The sequence below is a fragment of the Ammodytes marinus genome (assembly GCF_949987685.1).
Source record: "Ammodytes marinus genome assembly, chromosome: 10".
In the NCBI taxonomy this organism is placed as follows: domain Eukaryota; kingdom Metazoa; phylum Chordata; class Actinopteri; order Uranoscopiformes; family Ammodytidae; genus Ammodytes; species Ammodytes marinus.
Window position 1 is genome coordinate 1,261,090 of NC_137214.1, and position 12,509 is coordinate 1,273,598.

Genomic DNA, 12,509 nt, shown 5'->3' on the forward strand with positions numbered 1-12,509 from the left:
TTTGTTTTAGTAGGCTATCGCTCATTCATTTAGGAGTAAACACTGCAGTTCGCTCCCGTGAAATTGTGTATACGTTGCTTGGCAACGCCCTCCCGCTCATTTACCACTCTCCCTTTTAGCTTTTCTTCATTGCATTTTCTTTTTTTTCTTTGATGGTTCAGCCCCGTTATCAGTCATTATGACGACAAATAACTGTCTCAAGCAAAGCTCCCGGGCTTCTCAAATCGCGTTGTTGCGCCACACTGAAATCTGCGACCAATACGGATATGTGACCAAAGAGCCTGCACGCGCAAACCTAAAATCGGACTGGGTGTGCGACCAGACCAAACGCAGTAATAAAAACTATATAAAAACGTCTTTCTTTGCACTGATGGTCTCGTTTGCTGTTAAAGGTAATTTATGATTATCAGAGGAAACATGAGGCTGTTTAAAAGATATTTAAATGTTACTCGGAGCTGCTTTAATGTGGACTAGTTAAACTGGGATGTTTAAGTCGCTTTCATGGATATGGCTTAAGTTTGGCTTAGTTAGTCTGAGACTATGAAGTCCTGGGGCCTATTGCATAAAAGTGGATTTAAGATATCCAGGATGATTGATAAAGCCAGCCTTGACAAAGTCTAGCCTGGGCACTTTGGATTAGTCAGTTGCATAAACGCCAATCCAGGATGAAAAGGGGCCGCTTTGTCAAGCCAGGTGTAAGTAATTCTGTTAAATGCCAGCCCACAGCTTTCAGAAGTAGACCCAGGTTGCGTTCCGAATTGCATACTCTTTCTTTTTTCTATACATAATACATCCGACGATAAAAATAATCTAGTTAGGATGCAATAGGCATACTATTGGGACATACTTTTCTCTCTTATTTCATCATAACATTGCGCCTTGATTTTGCCTCTTGCTTTTATATCCGTCGCATCCCCGTTTGTTTTCATATGGAGGCTTCGTCAATGTGACGTCACTTTACGTGCACACTGGATTGTGGGTCAGAATCGTCCAAATAGGATGCAGTTTTCAACACCAACAATCTTGACCGCATAAAGTAGGACATCCGGGTACTTCTATCCATCCTAAATCTGGCCACAAGAATCGGGACATCCTAAATCTTTTTTCTACATACTATATAGTAGAAAGTATGCGATTCGGAACGCAACCCCAGAGATCGAACACAGATTTACTGATGTAAAAATGGAAAAGATGGCCCATTTTCCCACAATGCCTTGCTAGTTTAAACCGTAAGTGAGGGGGCAGTTAATTTCATACAGCAGATGTATTCTCTGCCAATGATGATAAAATAGTTGACAGTGAGAAGTCTGAAGGTGCATCTAAAACATAGAATATCATGGAAAGTCCATTCAAAAAGTGAAACTTTCATAGATTCATTACACAAAGTGAAATCTGTCAGGCCTTTTTTTTGGATGATTGAAAAAATCCAGTATCTCAAAATATTAGAATATTACATACAACCAATCAGAAAAAGGAATACAGAAATGTTGACCTTCTGAAAAGTATGTTTATTCTAGATTAATTTCACTTCATGTGTAATGAATCTAGGATATATTTAAGTTTCACATTTTGAATTAAATTACAGAAAAAAGGAAATTTTCATTGATATTTGAATTTTGTTTTAGATGCACCTCGATATTAGCCTGGCTCCGCCCGCCCGCCTACTTCCGGCCAAATTTTATTTTCCCTTCAGTAGTCAGTCTGGGTGTACCGCCCATTTCCCAGTTTTGCCGGAGATTCGACAGCCGGTCCAATCAGCGAACAGAGCGAGTGGCTGAGAACGATGACGTCGAAGTCACGCTCCAGTTTCAGTTGCCAGAAGCTGGCTCATGACACACGTGACGACCAAACATTATGCGATTGGTTGGCTAATCCAGAGTGGCACTGGGCAGATCCAATAGTTTTAAACTTTAACAGACCTCCATGAGTGAACGTTTGCCAATTACAGCACTGCCAGACCTTCTGTACAAATGAAATGAAGTACGATGGTCTGGTAGCACCAGGCTACCTCGATATAGTTATAAGTACAAAGTGAATTTATTTGACCCACATTTGCAATGCCATAGATAATCAATTGTATAAATATAGCCTGCAATATGAACAGGTTATCACATAAATGATTATAATTAATTTTTCATCTTAATCTAATTTTAAATAAGTTAATTATAAATGGTTCAGGTTAAATTATTAAAAAAATAACTATTTAACTAAATGACAATGCAGTCTTTTATGTGGTACTTTAAAACAGGCTAATGAAAATAAAGCAGAACACAGAAGATCATGGAATAACTGTAAAACACCTTGATTTCAGATCGGAGTGACAGCTGACTGAGCCAATCAGGCAACACAATAAGTTTATCCTTTACGTTTAGCCTGGTCCCGACCAGAGCCCTATGAGACTGTCGACCGCGACCTATTACGTCAAGGCTACATTTTTTTTTTAAAAACAATAGCTTAAGGATTCTCGTTGGTCTAATGTGGAAGTGGAATATTTGATGCAAATTTGTCTGGATGAAAATATTCACAAACAGTCTTATAGCCTACAAGTATAGACGCCCCAAATCCCAAACACGCACGGTGAGGTAGGGAAGGAGTCCCCCGCTGGGCAGTGTGAGCACAGCCCAGCGGGGGACTCGTGAGAGGGGCGTGGAGCACGGAACAGGCAAATTTGCCTTCTGCGAGTGCGCCCTAAATCAATCCCGTGGCTTCGTATTATAGGCAGCAGGTGGCGCTGTTAACTTTAAGTAGAGGATCTTATTTTGATTTGAATGTTTAGATTTTTTTGTAGAAAAAGCGGTGTGTGTGTGTGTGTGTGTGTGTGTGTGTGTGTGTGTGTGTGTGTGTGTGTGTGTGTGTGTGTGTGTGTGTGTGTGTGTGTGTGTGTGTGTGTGTGTGTGTGTGTGTGTGTGTGTGTGCGTGTGTGGCTCGGTTAAGCTCCAGCCAGACTGACGCCAGCAGTAAGAGGAGCTTTGTAACTATGTAGCTATCTGTTCTGTGCTGTCCAACACACGCGCACTGGAACCACAGGGTTACGGCTCTCCTATCGGCCGGGGGCAGATCAGAGATGAACTTGTGGACTAAGGAAGAGTTTTTTGATGAAAGGGAACGAAGCCCACTGATGCCATGGAGCAAGCATACTGAGTGTCAAACATCGCGCTGCGGGATAGCGGAGCGTGTTTCAGAAGGGACGCTTATTGCGATGTGTCGGTCCTATAGACAGCATGGAGAGGATATAAACATGGTTGAGGACTTTCCCACAGAGCTTTCTGTTTCTCTGTGAGTGGATGAAGTTGGTCTGTGTTAAGGATCTGTTGACGTTTAGGACTGTTCTCCATGTCAGATGACTTTCTCTAACTAATCCAGTACGATCCTTCTTAGGATTGCTCCAGCATCCTGTCCATGTGCTGTTCCCATTAATTTGTCCAGCAGCTGCAGCTCCTCTGCACTGTGCTCCGTGTGTGTATCAGTGTGGGTTATTCACAGTGTGCTATGCAGACTGAGTGGAGCCACACTCTAACCAGCATTCTGAAGCCTGGACTCTCCCTCTCTCTGCTCTGTGCACGGCTCTAATGCAGAGAGACACGCTTTGTGGACTTGCAGTTCTTTGCTACTAATGTGGATTAAAAGAGGAGTGGAGTGAAGCCACAGAAAAGCTGCTGAGAAACTTGAACATTCATCCCTTCAGATTTTGCAGTTGACCAGTTTATGTTACAGTTTGTCAAGAAGGTAGGATCAATTGCAGGATGAACAAAAGTCATACTGGTTAAGTGCTTGCACATTCTCAATTGGAAAATTTCACTTTTTTTCTTACACTCATTTACATTAATGAAGCAAATGCTTCCAGTAGGTCAACGTTTAGAAAGACAATGTTGACACAGTAAGTGGAACTTACTTTTTCTTTTAGGTTAAAAAAGCCTTGAAGTCAGTGTATGTAGTTCAGATTCACTTTCACACAAATTAAAAATTGGATTTGCTGTCTAACCTTTTTTTTTGCTTTAGCTGTTTTTTACACTAAATGTTGGAAATGAAGAACCCTCATCCACTGAGTGATACCTGGAATAGATCCACTAACACAGAGCCTATGCTGGTCTCTAACAACAAGATGAAGAGGAAGTCCCGCCAGCCTAAAAGACTGTTCACTGCTCCAGAGGCTGAGAGGAGCAGCCACCCAGCAGACATGTCAGACGGAGAGTCAGTAGATGATGTACAGACAGAGGCCTGTCCTGTCAGAGGAGCGACCCCACTACACACACAGCAGACAGGGCCTGGCTCAGGCTCAGCAGACTGTGATGCGTCTCCCTCTCACAGTGGAGCTATAGACATGAGGATTGGCAATAACGTCCCTGCCCTCCCCTCCACACTGTGTGTGTTACCTGGCTCTCCAGAGGTGTCCCCTTGGCCCTCGGTCCTCTCCAGCAGACTGAGAGCCAGCCTGCACAGCCAGCTCTTCTCCATGGAGCCCACCCCCTCACACAGTGAATACCTGGAGGGACACTCACCTCAGGTGAATCAGTGCACTACTCTCACTAAAACCAACATGGTGTTCTGACATTTACATAAAAAAATACATATTACAATAGTAGTAGCAACTATTTTAAAATCCATTAATGGTTCTAGTTTATTTGAATAGGTCCAACACATGGACTTGTTCCAGTTTCTTCAATGTGAGGATGTACTGCTTTTCTGGGTTTTATCCTTAAATAGATGTGGATATCTCTGGGTGTCAACCTGTTGGTCAGACCAAATAAGACTTTTAAAAACCTCACCTCTGGGACTTGCTGCTGTCTTTTTACTCATGTTTCATAGAGTACATTAATGGATACATTTTTATAAATCAGTTAGTTGTTGTCAGCTATTAAGTCAGTTGCTAATTATGGATGGGCTATACATACATAATCCATTATCAATCAAACTGTGTGTGTGTGTGTGTGTGTGTGTGTGTGTGTGTGTGTGTGTGTGTGTGTGTGTGTGTGTGTGTGTGTGTGTGTGTGTGTGTGTGTGTGTGAACTCCAAGAAGCAAGCCACAGTTTAGTTTGGCTCCCTTTACATTTCTATCAATTTAGTTAAAATATTGGTTAAAAGTTAACATTTTAGGATGAAACTTGATAAAGAAATTTATGCATATGTGTAGAAAGTAATTAGCAAACGACATCCAAACGTTTGGGTATTTTGTCAGATTATAGTCTGTGATGAATTTGAGATATCAATCTGGATCCTCTTGGTTGTGTCCTTTTTTTTTACATCTGTTAATGTATCATAATTAATTATTATCAATATGTATACAGTGCCCTCCAAAAGTATTGGAACAGTGAGGCCAATTCCTTTATTTTTGCTGTAGACTGGAAACATTTGGGTTTGACACCAAAATATGAATATGAGACAATAGATCAACATTTCAGCTTTAATTTCCAGGTATTAACATCTGGATCTGATACACAACTGAGAAGATAGCATTTTTTGTAAAGGAACACCAAATTTTTAGGTGAGCAAAAGTATTGGAACAGATAGACTTAAAATAAATTGAGGTGAATAAGACTTAATATTTTGTTGCAAATCCTTCGCTTGCGATAACCGCATCAAGCCTGTGACCCATTGACATCACAAAACTTTTGCATTCTTCTTTTGTGATGCTTTTCCAGGCTTTCACCGCAGCCTCTTTCAGTTGTTTTCTTTGTGTTGGGGGGTTACTCTCTTCAGACTCCTCTTTAGCAGGTAAAATGCATGCTCTAAAGGGTTTAAATCTGGAGGTTGACTTGGCCAGTCTAAAACCTTCCATTACTTGCCCCTGATTAACTCCTTTGTTGTTTTTGCAGTTTTTTTGGGTCATTATCTTGCTGCATGATGAAGGATCTTCCAATCAGTTTAGTTGCATCTTTCTTTAAATTGGCAGACACAATGTTTCTGTAGACTTCTGAGTTAATTTAGCTGTTGCCATCATGTGTTACATCATCAATGAAGATTAATGAGCCCATCCTAGAAGAAGCCAAGCCATGACATTGCCTCCACCATGTTTCACAGATGAGCTTGTATGTTGGGGATCATGAGCAGATCCTTTCTTTCTCCAAACTTTAGCCTTTCCATCACTTTGGTAAAGGTTCATTTTGACAACAGCACAGTAACACATGATGGCAGCAGCAAAATTAACTCAGAAGTCTACAGAAACATTCTGTCTGCCAATTTAAAGAACGATGCAACCAAACTGATTGGAAGATCCTTCATCATGCAGCAAGATAATGATCCAAAAAACAACAAAGGAGTTAATCAGGGGCAAGAAGAGGAAGGTTTTGGCTAATGGAGCAAACCCTGACAGAAATTTGACATTTGAAAAAGAGTCTCCGGTCTCAATAGGATTTACCTATATAAAAAAGTAAAGGTTAAAAAAAAACTGCTGTGTGATAACAATGTATTATAATTTATTGATCAAATGAATTTGAATAAGTCAATATTTTATCATTTACTTTTATTTAGATCCAAAGTTCTGTCCAGAACGAAAAAGGAGCTTTTGGATCATCAGATTGAGTCTGATGCAAACTGAACAATTCTCATAAAAAAACTTTCCACCAACAAACCAACAGGATGCTTTAGTCAGTGTTTGTGGAGCAGACCCATTTAATAAAGAATTACTTCATCTAACGATGTATCTAAAGCATTGAAATATCACAGAGAGGAGTAATAGTACAAACAGAAACTCTCAAAGCTGAACCAAGCTACAGGCTCTTATTTTGGTAAACTACTTTAAGTTGCTGTGTCACTTGCACTGTGCCACCGTGGCTCAAACACTTGTGGCTTTTCACGGCATGCCTAGGCACAGCTAATCCCCCAGAATGGAGAAAGCCTGTGTTGTAGAGGAGCAGGTCCATAATACTGTGCTGTTGTTTGGTTCAGTCAAACAGAAAGGAAAGTGTCCACTGGGTTGTGAGCGTGTTGTGTGCTATGCTTTCAGGACTCTCCCAGGAAGAGGACTGATCCACCAGGCCGGGTTCCAGAGGTGAGAGCCATCCAGCAGACCAGGAGACTGCTGGCCAACGCCCGAGAGAGGACCAGGGTTCACACTATCAGTGCTGCCTTCGAGGCCCTGAGGAAGCAGGTCAGACTCACTGTCCACACTCAAACAGACAGAGGCATCATATATTAACAACTCAAACACATACACACTGTGCACACAATCACACACACGTTTTTTTTTTGGTAACAATAAGGTGTTGCTGATGCCATCAATATGCAGATGCTGAGATCAGGAAATACGTTTAGAATAGAAACTGTCACTATTTTTCACAATTATAGTATAGTCTGTAGTAGTCTGTACTAAGTTCACTTAGTTTCTCATTTCAAGCTCTATAACAAACAACAATCAGCTAAGCCACATCCAATGCAGTAGTATGGACCAGGTTCCACTAACAACAACAGGCTGGGTAGGGCTAGAGGTTGTAGAATCTCCTGTCTCAAGCTCCCCTCCACCCATCTCTCCAGGTGCCATGTTACTCCTATGGGCAGAAGCTGTCCAAGCTGGCCATACTCCGTATAGCCTGCAACTACATCCTGTCTCTGGCTCAGTTGGCTGAGCTTGACTACAGTCCTGAGCACAGCAGTGTGAGCTTCTCTCAGTGTGTGGAGCAGTGCACCAGGACGCTGCAGGCAGAGGGCAGGAGCAAGAAGAGGAAGGTGAGCTCACCTAATCAATTCACTTTGTAATCCTTTTGTTTGCGGTAATGCTACTGTAACTTTGGAATTATTTTTTATAGCAAACCAGTGAAAAAAATTATATTATATTATATTATATCATACCTGCAAACTCGTCGCTTTTCGGCGAAAATCGCCGTTTAGAATCAAAATATATGACCCACGTGAATCGTATAGATCCGAAGAGTTTTTGTTTTTGGGAGGGGGGCGGGGGGTAGCGGCAGCTGCCAGAGAAGTCAGCCAGCGCTTCCCAGACTGGACTGTGTGGGCGAGTTACCGTAGTGTGAGACAAGGGAATATCAATATGAGTATTGTCCAATCAGCGTTAAGATCGGGCACCGTAAAGCATCACTGCTGCCGCTGTGTGTTCAGACTTTAGAATTGGCTAAAAGTCTCAATCAAAGCCCTTTTGATAATAAAAAATTAGAGGCTTTGATTAAACACTGTCAATGCTTCAGAGGTTAATGTAACAGCCTACTGAAACAGAAACTATACGGAGGGACGCAGCTCACTGTAGCCTACAGTCCCTTTATTTAGTCGCGCTGTCAGTTTGCCGACATGGCTCTCTGTTAGACTCGAGACATAGAAAAAGATCGCGGAAGCCGTTCCCGTAGACAAAGTTAACGGGCAGGATATCCCCGACTGATTTCATCCATCAAACCACAGAGTTTTTTCTGAGCGGCGTCTCACTCGCTCACTGGGTCTCCCGGGTCCCGGTGATTTTCACCGTCACAGCGATCGACTCGCTGCTTTGCTGGGGCGGAGACTTTGTGTGAAGGTGATTTAACATCACGGTCGTAGACGAATGTTGTAACTTTATGCTGCATAGTTTGCACTGCACTGTTGACCCACACAGGACTCTTGAAGCTGACAGTTTAATGAGCGCAGTGTCTGCAGTGCGCTCACAATCAGAGCCGACCGACAGGCCCCCCCCCCCCCCAATTAATTTTTATTTTTATTTTTATTTTTTAGTTTGTGTGTTTGATATTAACATCATATTATTATATCATACAAAAAAATGAATACAATGTTTTGATCTAGATAGCCTAGTTAATAGCCCAATAATTTAATCAGTTCATCTGGGAGGTAATCCAAGTTTAACTGTCACGTTCACGTCCAGTGTGTATTGAGAATATTTAAAAACATTTGGAAATGGGGCTCAGATGCCCATGCACTGTATAACCTATTTCAGCCTCGTCTGTGGAAAAAAAGATAGCTGGACAACAGAGTTCTTCTGCTTCATTCCTCTCACTGCATTTAAATGTATTCATTATATTACAGAGAAATATGTCGCATAAAAGAAAAAGAGCACCAAGCCCAACCCAGAGGACCCTGCATAATATTTTATTTTAAATGAACATTTTAATGGAAAATCCAAGAAGCTTCTAATTCATCCGACCCAGTGTCTCCAAATTATTTGTTCACACAAAATTCCTCAGATTTAGCCTCTTAATTTCCCTTTCAAAGTGCACCAGAATCATGCATTTCACTTTAAAAAGTTTAAAAAAAATCTCCCGGGGGGGCATACCCCCGGACCCCCCTAGGAGGGTCAGGATCTCAGCTGGCTATTATTTTCACCCAGCTGGACATTGGAGGCAATAGTGGAGAACTCTGGTTGTGTGAATGATATTTAACAATAGCCAATCGTTTGGACAGCGAAAAACACCCGACCCCCCTAGAAGGGACGGGTGTTTGTCAATGCCTGTTCACATATTAAAATATTCTAATTCTTCAATCTAATGCAAAAGCATGGAATCATTTTTTCAATTAAAATGTTCTATAAAAATAACAGAAAACTATTTCCATGGTTCTCCAATTACTCATTCTCAGGTGTAATTCAGCAGCACAGCCTACTGACTTGTACATCACTTCATCAAAGCTATTTTAATATTAAAATTGACATCATAATGACACCAACACATAATGGGATAATCTGCACAAATTTTTTTTTTTTAAACAAATACTTCAAGTTGCATTATAATAACATAAGTCAATTGATTTACAACCAAAAAGTTACAGCAGATGAAGCATTTTCAAGCACAACAAATCTGCAGTAGCTAATAGTATTTATTGTAGTTATCAATGCATGATGTCCACTTTAGTGGACAGGGGCCGTATTCACACACATTTTATCTTAGCGCTAAGAGTACTCCTAAGGAGCACTAAACATTCTTAGTTAAGAGTAATTTCTTAAAACCTATTCACAAAGCTGCTAAGACCAACTTTTACTAAGAATGGGAGGGACTCCTAAGCTAAGACTAGAGAGCGGGGTTGACCCTGTTGCTATGGATGATGTCATGCCCACAGTGATTGGCTGAGAGGGAATGAGTCTCTAAGAGTGAATTTATGATAGAAACACTGTGGGAGATATCCATATTGTGTCGCAGTAAAGAGTTTTTAATGACAAGTGACACTGATTTAACATGAAACCAATAATATACTGCAGGGTTTCACACACATTTGTTCACAATTAGCCTACAATAGCGCCACATAGGCCTATTCATTTTCAATTTTACAATGATTTGAATTGGATAACATATCCTCATTGAAGAGCTGCACGCCATGCACTCTCACTGTGGCTGTGTTCGGAAAGCCATACTAGCGTCCTACATCCTACATACTCACCATCTATATACTACATACTGTCTACTCAAAGATCGATTGTGTATGCGAGGTGCGTCGAAACGTTTTCACTTGAAGTATACTCAAGCAATAAATAATTTCTTCTTCTTCTTACAAGATTCAGGCCGTTTAGACGCAGTTTAGCGTATTACCGCCCTCCACAGGTTAGACATTGAACTAGATTTTTAAAGTCCTGTGTTCATCATATGTGTTTTAGACCCCTTGTTTTATAATCTAAGTAGGCCTATCTTTAAGAACACTAATCACATTTCGTGGCAACAGCACTCAGCTGTCTGTCAGTTGGGCTGGACGAGCCCCGGTGTGTGGAACACAGCATTCAGTTCTGATCTGATTTTATATAGGCTACTATCTATGGTTCTGATCTCTCTCCACTGGCATCACTCATTTCACTTAGTAACTCTAATGTTGTTAGGTATTTATCTTCATATCTTATCTAATCTTTGAATGACTGCACGTACAGTTGTCAGATCGCGGACCCCAAACAATGTCGTTGCCTAGCAACTTGCTCGAAAATATTTCATTTTCCTGGGCGGGTAGAATTGACCCATTGCATTGTGGGGTGGTTAGGAGGAAAAGTATCCAATCGATCGATACCCAAAATCTTCCCGGAAGTTAGTACTCATCCGGGAATTTATCGCATACCCAAACTCGCATACCCAACCGTCACATACTCAAATTGAAGTCAAAATGAGTATGAGTAGGACGTTAGTATGGCTTTCCGAACACAGCCTGTATTTCTCTCAACGGCGGACTATGGAGCAATAGTCAGACAGTGACAACCCGGGAAATTCACCATTTAGAAACAACAGTTGGCAAAATCGTAAAGTTCATGCCGAAGGAAACCACTGAGACACTAATGCCTCGTTTCCACCGAGTAGAGCGGGTCGGGTCGGAGCGGCTCAGAGCGGCTCAGAGCGGGACAGCTCACTTTTAAGAATCTCGGTGGTGTTTCCACCACCAACCCTACCCTTACTGGTAGGGCGGGATTTAGGCTAGACTGCGATAGCCGCCGCCAGAATGTGGGTCAAACTATCGGGCTGTGGAACAACTGTGGTCAAGCCAGCGGTCTCTCGTTTTTGCTTGGTCAAACCAGCCGCTTCTTTATTTATTGAGCACAGAGACGGCTCGGTGCAACTGATAGAGACAGTGAGCGAAGAGTGCTGGCTACGGCAGCTACGTGACTAGCAGTGGGACACAGTGTAACCAACTGATTAATTTATTGACGAGGAAAAACACCACACAATAAACAGTGCTGTGCTCACATTTTCGCCAAAACACAAGACTCTCTTCACTCTTGCCGAGATGACTACACAAGGCAGAAATGATTCTTACGACCAATCAAATGACGGCAGTGTGTAGCTCCGCCTTTTTGGCACCCTTTCAGGCGGCTAGTACCCTTACGGAGGAGTACTGAGATTAGGAACGGCTCAGAGCGGTTAGGTGCGCTTAAACCGTACCCTACCCAACTTTTGGCAAATGAAAAGCCAAATTACCCGGACCAAACCGCTCCGATCCGACCCGCTCTACTCGGTGGAAACGAGGCATTACAGTAACTTTTAGTGCATTGCAGGAAAAGGAGCTAAATAAATAAATTTTTCTTTTATAAGTATAATAAATATAAATGTGTCTATACTTTCTAAATAAAGCTTTACTAAGATCATAAAACCCTCACAGTTATTAAGGTACCTTTCAGAAAACTCACTATCATTAAATATCTCCAAAATGCCATCAAATGGTTGTCTGTGATTGTCTGTTACTCCTAAACTGCAAGTTAGGACCTACTCTTAGTCTTAAAATGTTTTGTGAATACGGCCCCAGGTGATTAAACATAATTTCCTCCCAATTTAAAATCAATAATTGGACATTTTAACAATTATATTACTCCTTAGTTGTTACTTGATATTGCCATATATTTTTGTACTTGCCAGGGTCTCCTACTGTAGAAGTATTTACAGGATATTCCTACTCAACTTTTCTGATCCCAGTCGGCCATCTTGGTTTTGACAAATTGTTGCTGCTCTACAATGGTTGGCCACTGGTTGGCAATGTATGGGATGACACACACGAGTCCACTGTAGTGGCTGATATGCAACTAGGTGATCTAAACCCATGCATATACAAGAAAACAGCTTTTGAATAGCTGTCCACTGTAGTGACCACTATGCGTGAAAGGTTTAAGGTAAAAA

General features: G+C 41.5%; 1 protein-coding gene across 2 annotated transcripts in view; it reads left to right on the forward strand.

Moving 5' to 3' along the window:
* The first annotated feature begins 2,949 nt into the window (after positions 1 to 2,949).
* atoh8 (atonal bHLH transcription factor 8) overlaps positions 2,950 to 12,509 on the forward strand; it is a 36,710-nt gene continuing 27,150 nt past the window's right edge. The window contains exons 1-4 of one of the 2 annotated variants that reach the window (XM_080035265.1): positions 2,950 to 3,877; positions 4,000 to 4,504; positions 6,944 to 7,087; positions 7,471 to 7,662. In XM_080035265.1, the coding sequence (XP_079891391.1) occupies positions 4,016 to 4,504; positions 6,944 to 7,087; positions 7,471 to 7,662 (825 nt within the window). In that variant the 5' untranslated portion in view covers positions 2,950 to 3,877; positions 4,000 to 4,015. The remainder of the gene's footprint in view (positions 3,878 to 3,999; positions 4,505 to 6,943; positions 7,088 to 7,470; positions 7,663 to 12,509) is intronic. The other variant, XM_080035264.1, reaches the window with a different exon arrangement.